Below are 23688 nucleotides of genomic sequence, written 5' to 3'. Positions count from 1 at the left end.
AGACTAAATTCTGTGTACACCCTTTTAGGCGATTACTTTTCACATGCAAAGCATAAAAATGAACAAATTCTAGACCAAAGGACCGACGGGTACAACTGCAGCCAACCTTGGTAGTATATTTAGAGTGTTCTTAGCAAGCGGCGGTCGGCCGGGAGAGTTTCCAGTGTGTTTGTGTTTGCTCATCAGTCGGAGTGAGGTTGGAAACAGCCGTAAAGGGCTGGTTGGCACGCGGCTGAATACGGGAGAATGGGAAATCCAGTCTTTGGTTCAGACTTGAACCCTCCGCTGGATGCAGTCATTATATATGATTACTTTGAAATGGGAATTAAAAACCACCAGGGGTGATAGCTTGATAATATACACTATTTTGGTTTTGTAGGCCTATATGCATTTTTTTTCATCACTGCGTTAGTGGTGGTTGGTGGTTAAGTCTTCGTTCAAATAACCATGCCCCAAATAAACCGTCGTTTTACAATTTCATGTTTATTTGTTTAACTACCATTACCAACTACTGTTGAATACTGTTAAAACAATGAGAACTCAAGAGATGATGCTAATGTTTGTCAGATAGCTAAAGAACAAACAAACATGATACAAAATAAAGTACAATACATAACTAAGTTACACAGGAACAAGTATCAAGTATGTCAAAAGTACACACAATACAGTATAAATTATTGAGCTATAGCTACAGAAAAAGAATCCATAGAGGTAATATCAAACTGTACATGACAATACATTTGCAATACACCACATCATTTATTCAAATAAAGCAAATAGCACCATGAAATTTGTCAGTTGTCATTCAAAAAAACATTGGGTCCCACAGTCAATACTGCATCCGTAATATTTAACTATGACAGCATGACTCCAGCTGGTATTAAATCTGTTCAGTATATTCTCTCTACTAAAAAGTATAAACTAGGTGGACAACGGTCTCCCCGAAAACGTATAGGTGTTGCTTTGAATACCCGTGACTTTGTGCCATTAACTTAAAACTGTGGTTATACTTAAATGAACAGTGCAAAGCACTCTAAATTTAGTTGAAACTTGTTCTTACTACCAATTTTGACACTTGAAATGCCTTGCTTTCATCTCAAAACACCCTCTTTCCTGTGGTTGTTAATTTCTGACGTTTCTTGCATTATTCATACATCCATACATCCATACATCCACCCATTCATTCATTCATTCATTCATTCATTCATTCATTCATTCACTCACTCACTCTGTCTCCAGGGGATGCCCAGGGAATCTCAATTTGACCCTTTTGAATTAACCCTTTCACCCCCCATCTCATTAATATCTTCCCAAAAGGAATATTAAGAAACAATTTCGCGGGAGACATTGTGGGTTTCTCTTGTCCTTCCTTCTCCGTTGCGTGTTATTTTGACATGTGGTTTCATTTGTTTGGCTCTGAGTTCTGAGACTTCTTCACTCATAGCAGGTTGTTGGAGAGCTGGCGCTGGTGATCAAACAGGTCCTCTGCTCCGGGACTGTACGAATCAGCTGAACGTAGAGAAAGGAAGGGAGAATGAACATCAACGTTAACGTTTCATTCAGCATTTAACATGTAGAAGAGGAAAATGTTAGGAGCGGAATGTTTAGAGAGTATAAAGTTAGTGATTTGTTACGGTACACCTATGTATGGCGAATATATTGTCTGTAGGGTTTTTTAAAGCTAGGTCTTTGAATGGAGTTTATGTATTATCAATAGAGCGTACGGTTTAGTAATGCTAGACCTATGTATAGTTTGTAGTCTCTTGTGTTTTATGCATAGAGAGTATATAGTTTCAAGTGTTTTGTAATGGTAGGTCTTTGTCTAGAGAATATATAGTGTTGTGTTTTTTAACAGTAGGCTTACGTATAGAGAGTATATAGCCTCCAGTGTTTTGTAATGGTAGGCTTACGTATAGAAAGTATTAAGCCTCCAGTGTTTTGTAATGGTAGTCCTAGAGAGTATATAGCCTCTAGTGCTTTATAATGGTTTAACTACCAACACCCCTATGTATGGAGATGAAGCGGTAAAGGTAGGGCTACTCTTACCTGCATGGCAGCCAAACATGAAGACCCGAGCTCCGTCGTACTTGCACCGGCAGCGCATCACGTTGTTCTTGAAGTCCGACTCGGCCATGTCCAGCGACGGGTTCACCTCCACCTGCACCGAGACACGGTCAGTCAGAGACATGGGGAGGAGACTTGGATGACCTGAGTTTGTTTAGATCAGAATCTGTTTCATTGGCATTTGCACAGCGCAAGTAGGCAGTGTAATGACATTTAGTGTAACTAAATGCAGTAGGCCTCCAACTACAGAGTGAGTAAGTGCATTTATCTACGAATGTATGAATTTATAGTGGCACAGATTTAAAAATAAATAAATTCTATAGTTCCTGTTCCTAAATTACCGATCCAGGGAATTAAACCAGGGAACACTCAAGATTTTCTCCCTCCAGTGACTTAGACCCTGTCTAAGTAGTCTGAGCTGAGCCATGGACTAGACAGGGAGCCTCAGAGGATGTTTATTCAGGTTTGAGCCAGAAGTGACAGGCGGCTTCTCGATAGCCATGATATCACATCCAATCTGGTCCAAGACGAAGAAGAGCCGAGGTACAACCATGACAGTTCTGGCCTGGGGTTGGACTGCAGCGTATCATTAGGATGCCGCTATGGTCGGTTGCCATGGTTGCTAGTTCTCCGCCCGTCTGTCTGCAGTATAGGCTATATATAAAACACAAACAATTTTTCCCGACGCGCACTTCAAACAGATAACCTGACCACATATTATTTAAAGCCGCGCTCTTTCAGGTTTTATTATGGCGTTCTGCGGCCAGAGATATGTTTTAATAGAAACATTTTGGATATAAGTAAAACATTGAACATTTGATTATATATGTATACTCCTTATACTCCTTACTCCCCCCCCCCCAAACATTTAATTTGGGGTCTTAAAAAGAGCAGGGCCCAACGATTCCAGCTCATATTTTACAGAACACCATATTAACTTGGCTGCATTTCATTCCCGTTTTACCAGCTGACACAATGATGTGAAAGAAATGGGCCCAGGGCCTCCTTTATAATACAATGAGAGGGCAGTCACCGTCACCGTATAAAAGGCCATGAGGTTTTGCTGCTGATTTTTTAAATGACGGGGCAATCAGCGAGAATCAGGCTGAGGTGAACATGAGTCACGGGTTTAAAAGCAGCCGCCTAAAAGGGGCTGATCCCCAAGCGGCCCCAGAAACACCCTGTTCCACCGAGGGGCCGCTGCTCCGACGTTCACATCTCTCTCACTTCTAACGCAAATGTATACGTGACCTTAATGACAAACCACAAAGAGTTTGCTTGGCCTCCCTGGGTTGCCATAGTGATGCTTGGGTCTACTGTTTGGGACAAAGGCTCTGGTTACATGGGGTTAAGACATGACTCATGGATGTGTGTGTGTGTGTCAGGGTCTGTCTGGTGTACATACACACACACACTGGTGGATGGATGTGGTTTATGCACGCATTCACACGCACGGATGCACGTGCACATACACCCACACTTACACACATACCAGGGGATGAGAATCAAGGTGGATCATCTAAAATTAAACATACATATAATAAACTGTAAATACATACAACGAGATCCTGTTTGCTGTTTTGCAATGCTGACTGAGCCTTTTATAAATCCCAGTTCTAAAGCCCTCGGTTTGCATTCCTTGACTAATACTGGGTCTACGTTTTCACTAAGTGCAGGTTCAATTTGTGATTTTTAAATATGCACTCGCCCATAAACTATACACTGTATGCACGCAGTACGAATACATCAGTGTCTCGAATCGCAGCCGAGGCAAATTTTGTTGAAATTATAGCCGCTATCAGAGTTTCATCTCTTCGTTTTCCCAACAGTCAAAAAACACCTTTTCATTTTTTCTATTTTTATATGGAGCTGACTTTTCCGCTCAATTTAACGGGCAATTCAAACAACCAAAATGACGGATATAAATACATCATGATTTCCCCGCCAACCTTTTTGGTTTTAGTGAACGGAGACTTTAAAAAGTCCTATAAATACTCAGAAGAGCAAATTATATAGACTAAAGAGCTGTGTAAGGAGTTTGCATTCAACCAGATAGTGGCATGGTCATTTGGTGCATCCTGACCTGGAAGATGTATTCACCAGGGCGAATATCCGTGATGTCCACCCACTGGCAGTCGATGTCGTGCCGGTAGGTGTCCCAGCAGCCCACGGAGATGCCCTGGTCGCCCATGTTGTAGCAGGAGAAGCGCTTCTGCATTCCTGTTGGCACAAGGCGGAGAGAGAGGGTTGACCGTGATGTGTCTGCAAGGGCTGGATACTTTGGCATGAAGGATAAAGTAAAAAGCATTTAGGCTGTGTGTCCATCCGTCCATCTGTGTACGTGCGTGGGGTTGTGCGTTAGGGCTGGGCGATTAATCGAATTTTGATCGCGATTTCGATTTTAGCGTCAAACGAGCACAAAACTAAGATAATCAAGTTTTTGATTATTATTTTATTTTTTTGCATTCAACGTTTTATAGAAAGGGCAGTACATATATTTTTTTAGATTTGAACATTTTCTTTTTGACCATTTTGTGTATTTTTTTAAGGTGTTCTCAGTTAGAAAGTATTTTTTGGGAGAGAAGTGCTGAAGAAATACATCATATTTTCAAATTCAAACATAATTGTTGGAATTATCGTGATTTCAATATTGACCAAAATAATCGTGATTACGATTTTTTCCATAATCGAGCAGCCATATGCGTGCGTGCGTACGTGGGTGAGTGTGTTTGTTTGCGCTTGTGTGTGTGAGTGCCGGTGTAATGTATCGCTGTTCAAAGTAAGGGTTTTTCTTGGAGCTAAACATGATCTTCCTTTTCTGATTTTTGTCTTATCATTGATTTTTCCCTGCTGTGTCTTTGAACAATATACCCTGAACAATACTTTGGCTATTTGTAGACTACATACTAATCTTTTTAAATTATGCACAGCCTTCCTAATCTATTTATTTATTCATTTATTGACCCAGCTTTTCTGTATTTGATATGGTTTTTATTCTGTATTTTATCAACGGTATTTTGATTTTGATTTTATCTATATCTCTACGCCTGGAGCACTTGTTGTTACTGTTATGTCATTATCTTCTGTCAATGTTGTCAATGTTGTCTGTGTGTAATGTGTGTATGCAGCCCACTCCTTTTACCTGCAACCAAATCTACCCTTGGGGACAAATAAAGTTACCCTGCCTTACCTTACCTTTATCTGCTGTCACAAAAAAAACACTACACTGTAAACAAATAGATGATGTCTGATCAAATAGAGGTAAAAGTACAAGAATCAAAGAGCATTTCCTGCTACCTTCAGGGCAGTAGGTGTCTTCCAGACAGAAGCTGGCCTTATGGCCCTCAGCCACCCTGGTCCCGTTCAGGGTGAGCAGGTCGTAGTGGGTGAACACCTCGATGCTGTGGTAGTGCCTGGGAGAGGGAGAAAGGAGGTGTTTTCAAAGGGACCAAATTTCAACGGTACAAACCTATCACTAATAAGTGATAGGTGTGTACTGTTTGTAGGCTTAAATCGGTTGGAAAACTTTTCCAGGCTACTGGCCTGGAGTTGCGTCTCCTATTGGTCGATATAAGTGTCTGTTGATATCTCCGAGGACCACACGGAAAGAATGCATCATGGGGCTCTTTACGTTTTTATTAATTCTATTCGAGATGGGGGGTCGGAAAATAGATTTCCATGGTCGAAGATATGTCCAAAAGAGACGGTTTTGTTTTCGCTATTGCTCGCACACAGACAAACACACACGCACCCACACACACAGACACACACAGGGCACGCCAAACAATCTAGCAAAAAATATAAAGAAAGGGTTCCAAGTGTTCATTTGAGGGTTGAGAGGTTAAGGAGGAGGAAGAGGCTTGGTTCTCTCTCTCTCTTTAGGACTTCAAACACCACAACCGCGGAGATAAGACGCCAACATGATTAGAGCACTCACTCCCCCTCATTCTAACCACAGGTTCCCCAGTCAAGCAAGTGGATGATAACTTATATTGTGTCCATTGTGTTCAATTATACAAATCGTAGTTATCAAAGCTACCATATCCTATTTCCCCGATTGAAGTGGAAATGCATGCTGTGCGTTTGCAGAGTACAGTCACACTCTGGGAAACCCTTCTGCTTTCACTCAACAGTGTATCAAGGGCTCCGATCCTGCAGCCATTCTACATTACACTTTAGACCCTTTAGATGGGGGACCTTTTGCAGGGATTTCTCAGCAATATAAAGTCATCTTGGAACCGGTGTTTGGCCTCTTGCCCGAAGAGACAAATAACCTCGCAGACACTGGGGTTCAAACCCAGACCCACCTGGACCGGGCGTCAGACTCTCGAACCACTAGACCACCCTAGACCGCCGACATTGCGGGTAGGAACCAAGAACCTCTTCGGGGCTGGCAGTCGGGCTCCCTCACCCCCGCCCCAGGGGCCTCACCTGTGGCACTGGTGCCAGGTCCAGGACTCCCTGGTGGCCCTGGGTCTGAAGTCGGCGCGGCCCAGGTTCATGATGCGGGAGGAGAAGCGCAGCAGGCGGCGGTGGCCGTAGGGCCAGGCCATGCGGGAGGCCGAGGACGACAGGCAGTTCTCCTCGTTGGCGCAGGTCAGCAGGTGGAGGGGCCGGTCCTCCAGGTAGGCCGTCTCCTGCACCAGCTGGGCGTCCACCACCAGGTCAGGGGCCGCTGCGTGGAGGGGGGGGGAGGTCGAGGTTACAAGCGCCCCCCTGCACAGATGTCATTCACGAGTGTGTCCTAGCAGGGGCGGATCCAGGCGGGGGGGGGGGGCACTGTGATTGGCCAATCCCAGTATATTCGGCACTTCGACTCGGCTTTCAACTTGTCGATCAAAATGTGTGCACCACTCTGCAGAGGTACAGTGTTGAGGACGGGCCCCGTCTGAGCCCGCCACTGTGTCTTAGGGCTGGGGGTGGGTTAGGGTGGTGGGTTAGTAAGGGTCCGGGCTTACTCTCCACACAGGTGACCCCAGCAGCGCGTCCCTCCCCCCCTCTGGGGCAGTAGACGTTGGTGTTGCGTCGGCACCGCTGGACGGACATCTCAGAGCCGTCGCAGTGGGTCCCGCTCAGGACCAGCTCCCCGGCGTCTGGGGTCCCGGGCCAGTACCAGGTCTCCTGCACACGCACACGCAGGCACGCACGCACATATTTAAACACATGCACACACACGCACACACACACACACACACACACGCAGGCAGGCACGCACGCACGCACGCACATTTTCAAACACATCCACACACACACACGCACACACAGACACGCACACGCATATTCAAACACACACACACACACACATACACACACATATTCAAACACATAAACACACATGCACCAACACACATATACAAACATACGCACAAACACAGTAACACAAACAGATATATATATACATCAGATTGGTTCCTTGGCAGATTGTCACTTAATCCCGTTGTTTAAAAAGCCTAGCATTTATGTTGTTTATGTCATATTTTCTTTACCAACATCTGTCATAGCACTCCCTCAAGACACACACACACACACACACATACAGACACACACACACCCACCATCTTTTTGCAAGTGCAACTCTATTTTCATTTCAGTTTTGTTTGCTCTCAGAGTTTTCTCTCTCTCTCTCGCTCTCTCTCCAAATCTTTCTCTGCTTTTCCTTCCCCGCTCTCTTATTTTAGTTCCAGTGGAAGTGGACGTTTGAGAAGCCTGTAATTACCCCCGGCTTCAGTAATAACACAGCATAGAGAGACGAGATGGGGAGGAGATGCAGGAGAAGAACAAAAACAACAATAACATCGAAAAACTGACAGTGGGGATGGAGTGAAAAAAAGTATTGTATTATAGTGCCTAGTATTCTGTTTTGCTGTCGGGTGCGGTTGTATACAGTAATATCCTGTGATTGTTCGGCGTGTTGCACTGGGCAGAGTATCATGTTGTGTTATGTGTAGCCAACGTTATGTTGCCCTCACCTGGTGAGCCCGCGATGCGAAGCCGAATCCCAGCTGTCGACAGACCACCATGGCCTCGTTGAGTCCCCAGTTCTCACTGCACACGGACCCCCAGCGTTTGACCCCCCCCACCTCCATCAGCACCTCCAAACGGCCCTCTGTAGCCTCCCTGCCCCCCGCAAGACGCACCTGGGGGAGGGGGAGGAGGAGGGGGAGGAGGAGGAGGAGGGGGAGGGGAGGAGGAGGGGATGGGAGGGGGAGGAAGAGGAGGAGGGGGTGGAGGAGGAGGAGAAGGAGGGGGAGGAGGAGGGGAGGGTAGGGGGAGTAAGAGGAGGAGGAGGGGGAGTGAGAGGAAGAGGAGGAGGGGGTGGAGGGGAGGGGGAGGAGGAGGAGAGGTTGGAGGAGAAGGAGGGGCAGGAGGAGGAGGAGGGGATAGGAAGAGGAAATGGAGGTGGAGAAGAAGAAGGAGGAGGAGGAGAAGTTAGGTTGGATAAGCAGCCCCTCCCTTTACCATGTGGTTTGAAATTGAAATCAGTCCTTAGAATTAGATTACTATAGATTAGATTTGAGTAGACGAGATTAGAGAAGGATTCAAATTGGATTAGAGTTAGATTATATTCAGACTGAAATCGGATTAAGAATAAGAATAGGATTCCGATTGGATTAGATTAAGATCAGATGGAATGAGATCAGATTGCAGTACATTGGATGAGGTTGGTGTGCAGGTTCATACCCAGGGCCGGATTAACAATTTTCTGTGCCCTGGGCAACAAGGCTCAAGGCCCCCCCCCCCCCCCCCTCGCTATCATCAGAACTTGGTGGCTTGATGAGTACTTATTGAAAGTTTCAATTGTCTTGACAGCAAACAGCTAGGTAGGCCTTAATTTAACTTAATAGGCCTCACCTCCATTACCACTGTTAATGGCTGTTAGGGCCGGCTGCCCTGGGGAGGGGGGGGTTCATCAGGGGGGATAAGGTGCTTCGGGTGTGACCTCTATCGCGTTGGGGGTCGGAGATGCCGGAGGAAAGCATCTGGCCACACACACACACACACACACACACACACACACACACACACACACACACACACACACACACACACACACACACACACACACACACACACACACACACACACACACACCCACTCACTCTCTCCCTCTCACAAACACCTCCCCAAACCCTCTTGTAATCTGTCCTTGTCCCCGTATAATTCTTTATGTTTTGGTATATGTTACATGTCTGTCACACGTATCTGGGTTTTGTCGTGTTATGTGGTGTCTGTAGATGTATGTTTGCACTTTAAAAAAAAAAAAAAAAAAAAAAAAAAAACCTTGTCAAGGGCCCCTTTGATGTCACGGGCCCTGGGCAAGTGCCCAGTTGCCCTAATGGTTAATCCGGCCTTGTTCATACCGTGGTCTGCAGGCCGGTGTTGGGGACGTTGCAGCGGACCGCCACGTCCTGGTTGTGTTTGCAGCTGTAGAGTGGCACCTCTCTGAAGGTACAGTCCATGACGGACTGCTCCCGGCCGGTACACTGAACGCTGTTCATGTGAATGGGACCAGAACCTACAATCGTGGCAGTGAGATGTGTTATTCATTGATGTTTTATGGAGGAATAAGACAGATTCAGGCAAAGCAACATGCACACCTTCATAAAGGAAACACAACTAAATTTCAAATGTATTTTTACTTCTAAGCAGCACTATTATTTCGGATACTGTATGTGTGCAAATATAGATATAAAAAAGCAATTAATCTAAAACATACACACAAAGATGCATGAATGCTTGAAAAAACCCAACGATTACATCCTAGTAACACTTTATACATTTTCAGACTGGAGGAAAGGGTTTGAGTGTGTATTTGAGTAGATGTATGAGGCTTCTCACAGACACAGCCTATAATTTGGCCACAAATAGTGAATGATGTCACTCCCAGTTTCACTGGCGGCATTGTGCCTATCCCGGACAAAATGTCCTTCCCCTTACTGCTTATGTAGTTGCTCAGTTGACCTCAGCCCAATGTTTTATTCAACATGTGCTGTGCTCTCTAAAACTGCTGCTTCACGTGAATCTTGGTCTCTTTTGATTCACACACGTAGCCCGACGCGGTATCTTCCCATTGTGACAACGATGCCTGCTCCGTGCTGCCTCCCCATGGCACTCGGTTGTGTAAAACCACCATAAAAACCATCAAGCTTCCACCAAGCCGTACGCAAAGGGAACATACAGCATGCTCACAGAATGGGAGGAAATCAACGTGATAACAGCGTTCTGGTAGTAAAGAGACAACAAGTAGCAGCAAAGGGAAAATAGCGCTGGTTAAATTGGGCGACGTATAAAAATACACGTATGTCTGTGTCGCACATCTGTGCCGGGACATGTAAGGCACCGCAGGGACCAGCCGAAGTGATTGCAATCAGTCGACGTGCCGACGCCTGCCAAATTAACCGCCGTTGACTCGTGGGTTTTCGAAGATGGCTCATGTTTCATATTTTCACGTTTATTTTGACAACGAACCGCCCCTTTTGGGGCCGCAGGAGTCTTGTAGCGTAAATTAGAGTCAGCGGATCACTGTTAGCATTGAACTGCGACAATCCCTTTATTTATTTGTGCTTATTTGGCTGCAGGCGGCTGTCTACAACTGTGTTTAGAATGGGAGGGGTTTGGTGCGTGAGGTGGTGTTTAGTCTGCAGAAAGGGTATGGTAACTTGAACCGGATTGACCTTGTGATGGCTGTCTGAACTTTGTGTGCGTTAACCATAAAAAGACGACACAGGATATATCACTGAACCTCCCATCAAATTTGATGCTAGCGAAGTACATGTGAGTCTAAGGATGGGCCTGGCCATCCATCCATCCAGTCAGTCAGTCGGTCGGCGTGGTGCCTCATCTCACCCTGCCCGAGCTGGGCTCTTCTGAGGGCTTCCTTGGCGGTCCCGAAGCCCAGCTCCCTGCACACCACGCTGGCCGCCGGGACGTCCCAGAGGTGGTCACACACCGAGCCCCACTTCCCCTCCCGCAGCACCTCCACGCGACCCTCCCCAAGCCGCGGGCCGGCCTTCAGACGCACCACCGCCTGCAGTGTGTGTGTGTGTGTGTGCGTGGGTAGGGAGGTTAGAAAGAAATAGGAGTTATATCATAATATACGTATAGTCTGTGATATAGTAGTTTATCATTGTTCATATCTTTGTGGTATATGTGGTCAACTAAAGGAATACGTAGTGATGGACGAGTATGATGGCCATCCTAATCCATACTCCGCCTTGTAATACTGCTCCTAATACTATTAACACAAATCATAACAATACAAATAATAATAATTCATAAAATAATACCCAAGCAGGCCATGCCCACCTGAACACTCGAGGGTCTTCCGGCGTTGGCGAACTGAGCTCCAGGGACGCAGCGCACCACGGCGTGCATCCCCCCTGGGCAGGGGGTGTCGCTGCGGGAGAAGGAGAGCTGGGCCGAGCACTGGGCTAAGGATGCCTCGGCCCCCTGGCACTGCACCCTCTCCACCCAGTAGCCCTTCTTACTGGAGAGCGCCCGCAGCCTGGGGGTCCCACAGAAGGCCAGGGGGTTAGGAGGTAAGATCTATTGTTGTCCCAGACTGGACATATCTGGGGTTCAACTAAGTTCAGGTTTCAAGAGTTTGATTGGTCACATTAGTTAGTGAGTAAAAAACTACAAAATCTAAATGAATAGGGGAAATATATGTAGATACACAATGTAAGGACAATGCATAAAAGAAGAAAAAGTCAAAATATGAGTATTTCTATGACCAACGATATCAATACTGGGTGTTATTCTCCAAAAGAGGCTGTGCTGACTTTACCTTGAGGATGGGTCAGCAATCTTGGAATCCCACAGTTTCCTGAAAGACAAAAAAGGATGCGAGTCGTTTTAACAGGCGTGCCATCACACTCTCTTCAGACCTATCTCCCTTGTTTGCTTTCCAAAGATAGCTCTCATCCCATGTGCGGCGTCTGTTCTATACTTAAATCCTGAGTGTACATGTGGCCTCTCATACACTGGCTGTTGCTTTTCCTGCTCCTGTTTGTCTCACATACCCTTACTTACCTTTCCATTATATAGCTCAGTACAGTCTCAGAATTTAAAACTGTAAATACCAGTTGGCAAAGTGCTATATATATATATATATATATATATATATATATATATATATATATATATATATATATATATATAAAAACAGAAAATAAGAGGAACGGTGAGGGAGACAGATTCCATTCTCCCTCTTTTTTCAAAATTCAAAACCGAACCATTTCCTCCTTCCTGTGTTTTTGTAGTTTTTTATCCCTCATTCATGGATATTTTGGTTTGAAAGCGCCACTATAGAAGATGTCTGGCGTGGAACCTATATGTGGAACAGCGCTATGAATACACATTGAGAGACGGGTATTAATTCTTTGCTACCAGCCTATTGAGAGCAACCGCAGGGCTGACAGAGAACGTTGTCCACTTTTATGGACATAATGTAAGAAGTCCAATTCAAAAGTTAGCCCTGTTGATCCAACGTTTACCCACAATATCAGGCCAGTACATGTACCGATACACACACACACACACACGCACGCACGCACGCACGCACGCACACACACACACACACACACACACACACACACACACACACACACACACACACACACACACACACACACACACACACACACACACACACACACACACACACACACACACACACACACACACACACACGTACACACACAAACACACAAAGTAGACACATTTACCACACTAAAAGCCTGAAAACAGTGAGGGAAGAAATGGGAGACTTCAATAAAAAGCATGATTCACAAACCAGACCAGTCTGGGAAGTGTTTCACACACACACACACACACACAGACACAGACACAGACACAGACACACACACACACACACACACACACACACACACACACACACACAGACGCATGCACGCACGCACACACACACACACACACACACACACACACACACACACACACACACACACACACACACACACACACACACACACACACACACACACACACACAGGATTACAGTCACACCAGAAACAGGTGTAATGTGACCTCAGACTGACAACATCAGTCCGTTTCAGCACACACACAAAAAGAAATGATGCCACTAACCACTATCCAACATGGATTCCCAGCGAGACTCAGAACAATGGAAAGTGGCTGAAGGAGACCGTCTCTCCAGCAGAGCCTCAGCCTCCTAGCCTCCCCCAAGCCTAGTAGCCTCCTGAGCCTCCTAGCCACCCCCAGCCTCCTAGCCTCGCCCAGCTTCCTCCAGCCTCCCTCCTAGCCCCCCAGCCTCTCCCCCCGTCCCCCCGAGCTTCCTACCCCCTCTGTCCTCAGAGCTTAGAGGGAGCCGTGAGGGTAGACCTCAGTGGAGGGACCACAGCCGTGTGGCGGAGAGAGCTTTGCAGTGCATAAACCACACACACACACACACACACACACACACACACACACACACACACACACACACACACACACACACACACACACACACACACACACACACACACACACACACACGCACACACACACACAACCACACACACACACACATAATGGAACAAGGCCCACGGGCACCGGGGAAAAAAGAGCTATAGGAGAGAATGTCCCGGAACATTCCGTCCTTTCAGATCCTGTGGCTTGCGATATGAAAACATGGATGAACAAATAGTAAATAGTAAATAGAACAACATAAATCGAATGTACATTGTTTGTATGTGTGCGTGTGAGCATGTGGAGGTAGTGTGGGTCTGTGTGAATGTGTGAATGTGTACGCATGTCTTTGCGTTGCCAGTCTGTCTCTGCTGTAGGCGTTGCGTCTTTACTGTAATGGTGACGTGTATATATACATCAAATAGACTTTAGACAAAGAGCCTTTTGGAAGGTTTCACAAAACAGTCAATTAAAAACAAGACAGACATTTGGTGCCGTTGGTTCCTCTGAGTGTGTGTGTGAACGGGGTGGAGGCGGGGGTGCTGCTGAGCTGCTTCAGAGGGAGTGCTACCAGTATATAATTGCCCAGGGTTCGCTCGGCAGTGTCTGCGCTGCGGTCGGAGCGGTAGCATGTCCGTTAACACACGGCAGACATGCAAATATGCGCTTGCTTACATATCAGTGGGCCCCGCCTCACCCTGCTTATAAAGAGGAGCCCGGGGCTGACGCTGTGCATGCTGGGAAACAACCAGCGAGTGATGTAAGACTGTTGTTTTTTTTTTTTTTTTAAATCTTCAACACGGCGCCACAAAGGAACTGGCCCCCGCCCCGACCGCCGCCCCCCCAAACAGTAACTTCGTGTGGGTTTGAAACTTGATCGTCCCCAACTTAATTTGAGTTGGCGTTTACAAACATGTTGTTTCGATCCATTGTGTTACTTTTCTTCCCCCCCACCGGTTATATCTCACCCCCTCACTGCTCACGGTGGACGTCGAAAACAACTCCTCTAGGCGGAGGACCCGACCGCACTATGGCACCGAGACGCTGCAGGATCTCCAGCCAGGAATAGGCCCAGATAACCCGTTATTATGGTGGCTTCAGACCAGCCTGCTATGAACAATCCATTCCCTCACAGGCTGACGTTTCCTGCTCACATACCACGTCTCTCCTGTAAGGACCCTCCCTTCCCCCCCTTCCTATTGAACAATTTCACCTTCTGACCTGCTTCATGGACGTCTGGACGTGTTCTCGATGTAGTGGGGGGGGGGGGGGGGGGGGGGAGAGACAGCCAATAGAATGGGACTCAAAGTGGATCATTCAGAAGGGGTAAAGTAGCCAGCAAAGAGCCACGATGAGTCAAAACACACAAAGGACGGGCATCTGATGGAAAGAGGGATAAATGGATGCAATACTGGCCTTTAAAACAATAAAGTATATACTACGTATACTACGTCTGTAAAAGCCCTCAGAGCAGTTATAACGGGCGGAGTCGGGGACGCAAGTTCCACAAACCAACAGCAGGATCAGAAAAGCCTGAAGTGCTGAGGCAGCTAAACACACAGCAGGTTCAGTCAAGAGAACGTTCTGGATTAAAGCAATCCAGAGAGGCACTTCGGCCATAATTACAGCTCAGCGGGAAGGGCCCCAGCCTCGGTGGAAGGGCCCGGACTAGGCCCCGCCGGACGGTGGAGAGTGCCAGCATGGCAGCTCAGGCCATGTGAACACTCAGTGTTGTCGGAGGCTTGTTAGAGAACCCCGTAGGGTTTCAAACCCAGGAAACCCTTTCAAAGGGGTGACCGCTAAAACAAACACGCGTCCACCGCCCAATACCTCGTTCAAACGCAGAACATCGGCCTTCCTGTTGGTATTTTGTGTGTTTTGGGCCTAAAAATGTTCGCTTCCTTTCCGCAAGGTTGTTTACTGTGGGACAGAAATGGGACGCTCCGCTCGTTGGATTCGGCCCGCGGGGGCAGACACAGGTGTCCACCCAGAACTAGTGAGTACACACACAAGGTCGCACACCCGGGAGGGGAAACTGAATGTTGTTCACAGTGGAGGCGGGAGTTGTGTTGCTGCTGTTTATTTGTTCTACTGTCCACCGTTGCACCGTAGACGGGGACGGAAAGACTAGTAGTAATAATAACAACTGGGGCTTGACTAGAGCAACACAACAGGGGCTGGAACGCAGCCTCGGTCCTACACTAAGGGCTCAGTTGTGGTCCCACGCAGACGCACAGACGCAGTCGTGAACCTGTTTTGGTTCTGCGTCAGGTTTTAGTGAGCGAACCAATCACAGCCCTTGCTGCTGCGGTGCACGTCAGGCCCTTAGGGTGGACACAAAGAGGGTCCGCAAGGACGTAAGGGGTCCTTAACCCCCTTGCGTTGCGTGGACGTTGAACCCTAACTGAGCCTTAAGACACCTGTTTTCTACGTTCACTTCCTGCCTCCATCACGCCGTCAGAAGACCGAAGCGATCCCACACACAACACACCGAAATCATCCCAGGTAAGTCCACTTCTCTTTAGTGAGGCCTGTGAATCGGACCACCCGGCAACACGCCTGTGTCGCGACAACACAGACTAAACACTGCTGCAGTATCTACACACCCCAGAGGCAGGGGGCACGCTGCAGGATGGTGCGTGTGTTTGTGTGTGTGTGTGTGTGTGTGTGTGTGTGTGTGTGTGTGTGTGTGTGTGTGTGTGTGTGTGTGTGTGTGTGTGTGTGTGTGTGTGTGTGTGTGAGTGTGTCTAGCTACTAGGGGTGTATTCAGGTGTATTTCATGGCGACAGACGGAGGCCAACCCGACCAGCATGTTAGCCAGGCCCATAAAAAGCTCTGTGGGCAGCCAGGTCAACACACCCGTGTGTCCGTCTGGCCGTCGGAATGTATGCAGATGTTAAATCCTTATTTCTGTGTTGGGTATGGCTGTATGTTATGTCAGGAGTGGGGGGAAGTGTGTGTGTCTCTGTGTTTGTGTGTGTCTGTGTGTGTGCCTGTGTGTGTGTGTGTCTGTGTCTGTGTGTGTGTGTGTGTGTGTGGGGGGGGGGATTCGGTGTGGGTTTTTGGCACATGCAAATTCCCAGAAATTTTTGGGAATGTTACAAAACATGCACTATTTTGCATGTGTTTTGGGCAAAACAAGTCGGGCTATAGGATATGAATGTGAAGGCGCCATGGGAAGCAGTCCGCCGGGCTGTGTCCGAGATGATCGAAGGCTGTCGTTCTCCAACACAGGCCACTTCCAATGCTGCGCACACACTTTTTTTTCATTTAATGACATGAGATTAAAAGATGCCTATGGGAGGTTTTTATCTAAAGACCCACATACGAACACACACAAACACACACACAGACTCACACACACATACACACTCACACACACACACACACACACACACACACACACACACACACACACACAGACACACACACACACACACACACACACACACACACACACACACACACACACACACACACACACACACACACACACACACACACACACTCACACACCCACACAGCATGGTGATGATGGTGGTGGTGGTGGTGGTGATGATGATGATGGTGGTGATGATAATCCTGTAGTCGTACGGCTTGACATTAATAACATACTCTTTAAGAACTATTTTAGAAGAGGCCCCGGCGACGATGCCCACGGGCCCCCAGGGCACGGCCCCGGGAGGGCTGGCACGCTGCCCGGCCCCGGCTAATGCCACAGTGGCCCCTGGAGCCAGATCACAGCCGTGCCATTTATGGTCATGCTAATGACAGCTGCTAGCCGTAAGCATCTACTACTACAGAGAGGGGGGGGGGGGGGGGAGCCACAGGTAGGGGGAAGAGCTCAAATGTTTCCATCCTGTTCACACAGAAATGCGCGTGCGACAACCGAAAACGTTGTCATGCGCTCGTACACGTGGCTGAGCTATTTGCTTCGTTTCGGCAAATATTCTTATACCGTTCCAGCCACCTCATCCACCCACTCTCTCTCTCTCTCTCTCTCTCTCTCTCTCTCTCTCTCTCTCATAAAACTTTCTCTCTCTCTATCTCTCTCTCTCTCTCTCTCTCTCTCTCTCTCTCTCTCTCTCTCTCTCTCTCTCTCTCTCTCTCGCTCTCTCTCGCTCTCTCTCGCTCTCTCACCGGTAGGGGTTGATGTCCAGCGGTACGGCGGCGGGGTATCCCAGCATGCCGCAGGCGACCCGACTGCCGCCGAGGTCCCAGCCCTGGTTGCACACGTGACGCCATCTCCCAGCATGCTTCACTTCCAGCACGCCCTCTGTCACCAGACCGCCCTGTCTGCCGGACATCACCGGCCGCAGGCGCACCTCCTCCAGCCTCACGGAAGTCTGTGCACACACACACGCACACACACACACGCACACACACACCGGACGCACAGACACACACAGAGACACACACGCACGCATACGCACACACACACATTGAGGACACATAGGTTACATCCCATCCTTGACCAAATGTATTGTCCCTGTCCCTTATTGTCCCACTTATCATTTGTCAAGAGAACACGTTTTTCTTTAACTCCGACTCTGGCCTTTAATCAGGCCTCCAGGGAAGGACAACAGACAGAAACATGGGTGTGGGGGGTGAGTGTCACCGTGACAATAAATCTTGCAAAGAGAGTGCAAACGGGGCCGGATTAACAACTGGGAGGCCGTGGCATGAGAAAACGACCTGCTATCACCGTCCTGTGGTGTTCACAGCCAAAGATGAGGGGGTACGGCCAGAGCTATTTACAAACTGGTGTCGGGATGGCTAAACCTGAGGTCGATGCTGGTAAATCTTAACTGGATTTGTGGGTGAACTGCTTTTTCTTTGTCTGTAATTAGGCTTGTATACTGGTCGACTTGTGACTTTGCCATTGGAAGTGTGGAGGCTTGCCCAATGCCATTTTAGAGCCCGGTACTTGTGTGTGTTCCTTTATGAATTTGTGTGTGTGTGTGTGTGTGTGTATGTGCATGCGTGTGTGCGTGTGTGTGTGTGTGTGTGTGTGTGTGTGTGTGTGTGTGTGTGTGTGTGTGTGTGTGTCTGTGTTTGCTTTGTTTGTTTGTATACCAATGTGAGAGTGTGTGTGCATGTGTGTGTGCATGTATACCAATGTGTGTGTGTGTGTGTGTGTGTGTGTGTGTGTGTGTGTGTGTGTGTGTGTGTGTGTGTGTGTGTGTGTGTGTGTGTGTGTGTGTGTGTGCGGTTGCACCTCCACGCACTAACCTGAGTGTAAGGGCCGTCCGTCTCCAGACCAAAGTCAGTCAAGCCAGCCTCTGGCTCCATGTGGTTCCCGGGGGCCCTGTTCCCCGGCCTCTCCGGGCCGCCGCTCCTCCCGGGGTCCGTCCTCTGCCTGTAGGACGCCCCGTTCCCCAGACGGGACGGCAGCTGGTGGCCCTGGGGCGGGGCGGCCCCCGACTGCCCGGGGCCCCGCCGGAGGATCTGGATCTGGTGGCCCTGGCTCCGCGGCGAGCTGGAGCCGCGCGGCGCCGAGGGGCTGCGGTTGAGGGCGATCTCGTGGCCCCTCCGGGACGAGGAGGAAGGGGAGGGGGACAGCTGAGCCGTTGGCGGAGGGGGGGGGCGCTCGGGCTGCTCCAAGGGCGGGGGCGCCTGGGGCCCCTGCCCGTCGGGGTCGGCCCGGGCCCCAGGCCTCCGCTCGGGGCTGCAGATGACCCCCAGGTCCTCGGCGTGCGTGCAGTCGTTGATGCCCCAGCCGTTGGAGCGGCAGTCGGCGATGGACAGCTCCGTGCCCCTGCAGTGCACGTTGTCCAGCCAGATCAGACCTGACAGGTGGTGGGGGGGGGGGGGGGGGGGGGGGGGGGGTTAGCGGTGTTGGGATCAATACCAATCATTCAATCAATCAGGTACATCGCAGACTAATCAAACAGTCAGACTGTAGGCCGTACACACCCTCGCCCTCGCCAAACTTGGCGCTGTGCGCCCAGGTGAAGCTGCGCTCGAAGCCCAGCTGGCGGCACAGCACGTTGGCCAGGTGGAGGTCCACCTCGTCGTCGCAGACCGTGCCCCACGCCCCGTTGTAGAAGACCTCCACGCGGCCCTCGTTGGGCCCGCGGCGGTTCTGCCCGGCCAGGCGCACCCTCACGTCCTGCGCCGTCAGAGCGGAGAGCGAGAGCAGCAGCAGCAGGCCGCCGCACGATAGGCGAGCCAACATCCCTGGGTGGAGGAACGGGTGGTGGTGGTGGTGGTGGTGGTGGTGGTGTTGAGGAGGTGTTGAGGGGGTGTTGAGGGGGTAGGTGTGTGTGTGTGTGGGGGGGGGGGTGAGGTTAGTAATGTGTGTGACGTGGTGTTCGAAGCCAAGCAACTCGAGTACTTTTAATTGCGTCGTTTTTAAAGGTCCTGATGTGTGATCTTTCTGAACCAGGCAGATCAACATTAAATGTCGAAATGCCCGATTTAAATGTAAGATTAGATGGGTTTACACCACTTAAAATAGAACATATATCTAATATATACTTTACATAAAAATTATATAGGCTATATATAATTCCAAATGGCAAAACTAGATTGGTTAGGTCAAACAAAAGGCTAATTGATGGCAGTTGCCTCTGTTGAATACAAATATGAATATCATACGATAAAAGGCCTTTTGCTGGTGCTTCTCTGCACAGGGAATTCCCATGCATGCAACATAAGCAAGACCACAAATATCCAGAATCTCACATTCCTAGTCTGACAAGACACATAATTAAAAAAAGAAAAATCCACATAACCCTAGAGAGACTTTTCACAGTTGACGGATGTGTTTAAAGGACCATATGACAGAAATAGACGGTAGGATGGCTATTAGCAAACGTTCTCCTCAAACCCTGGAAACATTGGCCTTTCCACAAACACTCAAGCCCCTCAGCGTGTGTTTAGCAAACAGACACATAAGCAAATAAACACCACCATCAAATGTTTTCAGACACATTAAGTCAGACATGGGCACTGCTGTTTTTAGCCTGACAAGTAACAGAAACAGCCTGAAGAACCAGAGAGAAGGCCATCTTATAGTAGATGTCCGACCTAAGGTTCAACGAAGGGTCAAGGCCTTGGGCTTCAGGGGAAACAGAAAATACAAGCATGCATCTCAAACTACAAAGCCAAACAGAGGAAATCAAAATGAAGTAAAGTGTGTTTAGTGCAGATTCGGGCAGACAAGCTTGTGTATTCAGTGAGAGAAGGTATTTTGAGTGAAAAATGAATTGAGGATGCCAAAGAGTAAAAAAAGGTTGAGTAAGAAGATAGGAGCGGGCGAAAGATGAACATACCTGTTTACGTGTTGATCCGAGCCTATACGTAGGAACTCCTCTTCACTGAGAGCAAAGACAGGAGAAAGCACTGGAGGCAAAGAAGGCTGAGAAGGTCGGTGCTGCTGTCTCTCTATTCTCTTCTTTTCCCTCCCTCTCTCTTTCTGTCACTCCCTCACATCTGCCAATTTCCCTGGCCCTCCCATTTCTTCATTTCAAGTAGCTATTTTAAATCTTTGTGGCTTTTGTAACTTTCTGCCATCGTCGGGGATATCTCAAAGTCAGACATCAGTTAAACACTTTTGGAAACAGAATCAAGAAAATAAAGTGAGAGACGATGAACAACCAGAAGGGCCTAGCAGTCAAGCACATATTGCAGTGGCTTGATTATAAAAACTTAATACATACCATGAGGTATCTGTATACATTGTCAATAATGGAATGAAATTAGTCCTGCATTCAGTATCTGGTCCATACCAGTATGATAACATGTCGATTGCTACATATCAACCCTAACATATCTGTCCTAACATCTCTCCTGCCATATCTATCCTACCTTGTCTATCCTAACATTTCAACCGTTACATATGTGTCCTAACACATCTACCTTAACATATCTAACCTATTTGTCCTAACATATCGACCCCTACATATCTATCCTAAACATCTATCCTAACATATATATCTTAACATATCTATCCTATATCTATCCATATCTATCCTAACACATATATCCTACATAAATATCCTAACATAAATATCCTAAGATATGAACAGTGATATAAGTGATATAAACACAGTGGAAATAGCAGATTGTAAAGCTGACATTTTTATTTTGTTTAAACTAGCATATTAAACATTTGAAAATGTTTACACAGCCACATAAGTTCACAATATTGATGAGAAAAACTCATGAAATCAATACAGCTCTCTTGATGTCGTCTTCGGGGCTTTAACTAAAGCCGAAGTGTTGTCTCGGCTCGACAGAGCCCTCTGGTGGCGGTCTCTTTCTTTACACCAAACAGAAAGAGTCCAATGTCATGCCTTCATTTACAAATGAACCAGTATAACTAACAGTTTAACTTATATTGTCTGTTTCATGAAATTTATATTACTAGGAACACTTTACACACACACACACACACACACACACACACACACACACACACACACACACACACACACACACACACACACACACACACACACACACACACACACACACACACACACACACACACTGTTTCTTCCACTGGGAGGCACTGTTGGCATTCAAATATTTACACCTTGATGCTTTGACCTTCTGATCAGAATCAACTTTATTGGTCAAGTTTGCTTTAAAACCACAACGTGTTCGATCAGGTTCCGAGGCACTCTCTCTCTCAGTGTACAGGAACATGTAAAAAGTCTTAAAAATGGTAGGCCTATTTGTGGAAAAAAAGTGTGTATGAATATTTAATATTGGTCAACAGAGATATTGTCCATTTTGTGAGGACTGAAGATGATGAAGGCTGACCAATAAATTATTACAAAACTTTGTCCTCAAAACCCTCTCTGCCTGTCCTGCCTAACAACTTCTGTCATCCATCTGCATGGATGTGTGTGTGCCAAGACAATCCTAAGCCTACAGCTGACCACCCAGCTGTGCCTCTGGCATACTAAACACATGCACACACACACATCGTCTGCAAACCCAAACCCACTCACCCACTGCGCACGCACACACACACACACACACACACACACACACACACACACACACACACACACACACACACACACACACACACACACACACACACACACACTTTCTTAAAACACACACATACACAGGCTGCAAACACCAACACACACATTCAGCGCACACATGCACAAACAAACACAAATACACACACACAAACACACACACACACACACACACACTGTGAACACACGAAAACGCACTGCACCCACACTGACACACTTCATACATGATAGATGGTCTGAAAGTTGGAGCCATGTGAACCATTTGTACAACCAAACACACACACACACACACACACACACACACACACACACACACACACACACACACACACACACACACACACACACACACACACACACACACACACACATTCACACCGCGTGTCTTGCAGACTCTGGCACTGCAAGGTCAACATGAGGAGTATGTCCAGAATTAGCAGGGTCCGTCCATTGGAGTGGAATTGTCGGGCTGCCACGTCCACTGGCGTGCACGGCCAGGGCTGGTGGGGCTATAGCCGGGGTTAGGTTTCTGCTGTGTGGGCCGGTTGGATGCGGTCGGGCGGGCAGCTCGTGTGTTCCGGGACCTTTTAGAGCGAGGTGCCAAGACCTAAACGCGCACACACGGAATGATGTGCCAGTTCCAAGCACCTGCCGATGATATAAATTCTGACAGTTGGAGCCATGCAAAGCATTTGTGTAGCCAAGCTTTGACACACACACACACACACACACACACACACACACACACACACACACACACACACACACACACACACACACACACACACACACACACACACACACACACACACACACACACACACCGATTTGCAAACGCAATTTGATGCTTTAATAAAGTGCATGTTGCAGGTAAAGTGTGCATGTGTGAATGTGTGTGTGTGTGTGTGTGTGGGTGTGTGGAGACATTCCATCCATTCATGCTCTTCCTGAGGAAAGACGGAAGCATCGGACCCCCTGCGGGGAGCCTCAGAGAGGTGGTCCACACGCTGCCGGAGGGAAAGCGCAGCACGTCTCTTCTGGACGTCCTGCCAACTGTCCGCTTGCTCGTAAGTCTATTTAAGGGGTACAGTCTGGTTTGGTGCCAGGCTGGTTTTTCTAACCCACTGATGTAGTGACCCCTAAAATGGGTCACAAATGTGCGCCTTTATATCGAGAGATTAATACAAGA

General features: G+C 47.9%; 1 protein-coding gene across 1 annotated transcript; it reads right to left on the bottom strand.

The window, feature by feature from the left end:
• Positions 1–464: 464 nt before the first annotated feature.
• LOC115540952 (lysyl oxidase homolog 4) lies at positions 465–20903 on the bottom strand. The gene is made up of 15 exons (XM_030352633.1): positions 20775–20903; positions 19414–19677; positions 18730–19286; positions 17638–17843; positions 11852–11890; positions 11371–11569; positions 10912–11092; positions 9426–9580; positions 8034–8201; positions 7023–7185; positions 6496–6739; positions 5362–5477; positions 4148–4284; positions 2047–2158; positions 465–1509 (listed from the first exon to the last, which is right to left on the bottom strand). The coding sequence occupies exons 2-15, from the start codon at positions 19673–19675 to the stop codon at positions 1439–1441; spliced, it is 2610 nt and encodes an 869-aa protein (XP_030208493.1). The 5' UTR covers positions 19676–19677; positions 20775–20903; the 3' UTR covers positions 465–1438.
• Between the last annotated feature and the right edge of the window lie 2785 nt (positions 20904–23688).

Source organism: Gadus morhua, chromosome 3 (assembly GCF_902167405.1).
Source record: "Gadus morhua chromosome 3, gadMor3.0, whole genome shotgun sequence".
Classification (NCBI taxonomy): Eukaryota; Metazoa; Chordata; class Actinopteri; order Gadiformes; family Gadidae; genus Gadus; species Gadus morhua.
This window is presented reverse-complemented; position numbering and strand designations above follow the sequence as displayed.

Excerpts from the sequence above, each read along its gene's own strand:
- LOC115540952 (XM_030352633.1), bottom strand. The coding sequence starts at position 19,675 with ATGTTGGCTCGCCTATCGTGCGGCGGCCTGCTGCTGCTGCTCTCGCTC. Across the intron at positions 17,844-18,729 it reads CGGACGGCCCTTACACTCAG|ACTTCCGTGAGGCTGGAGGA; the intron begins GTTAGTGCGTGG and ends GTGTGTGCACAG. Across the intron at positions 11,093-11,370 it reads GAAGACCCTCGAGTGTTCAG|GCGGTGGTGCGTCTGAAGGC; the intron begins GTGGGCATGGCC and ends CACACACTGCAG.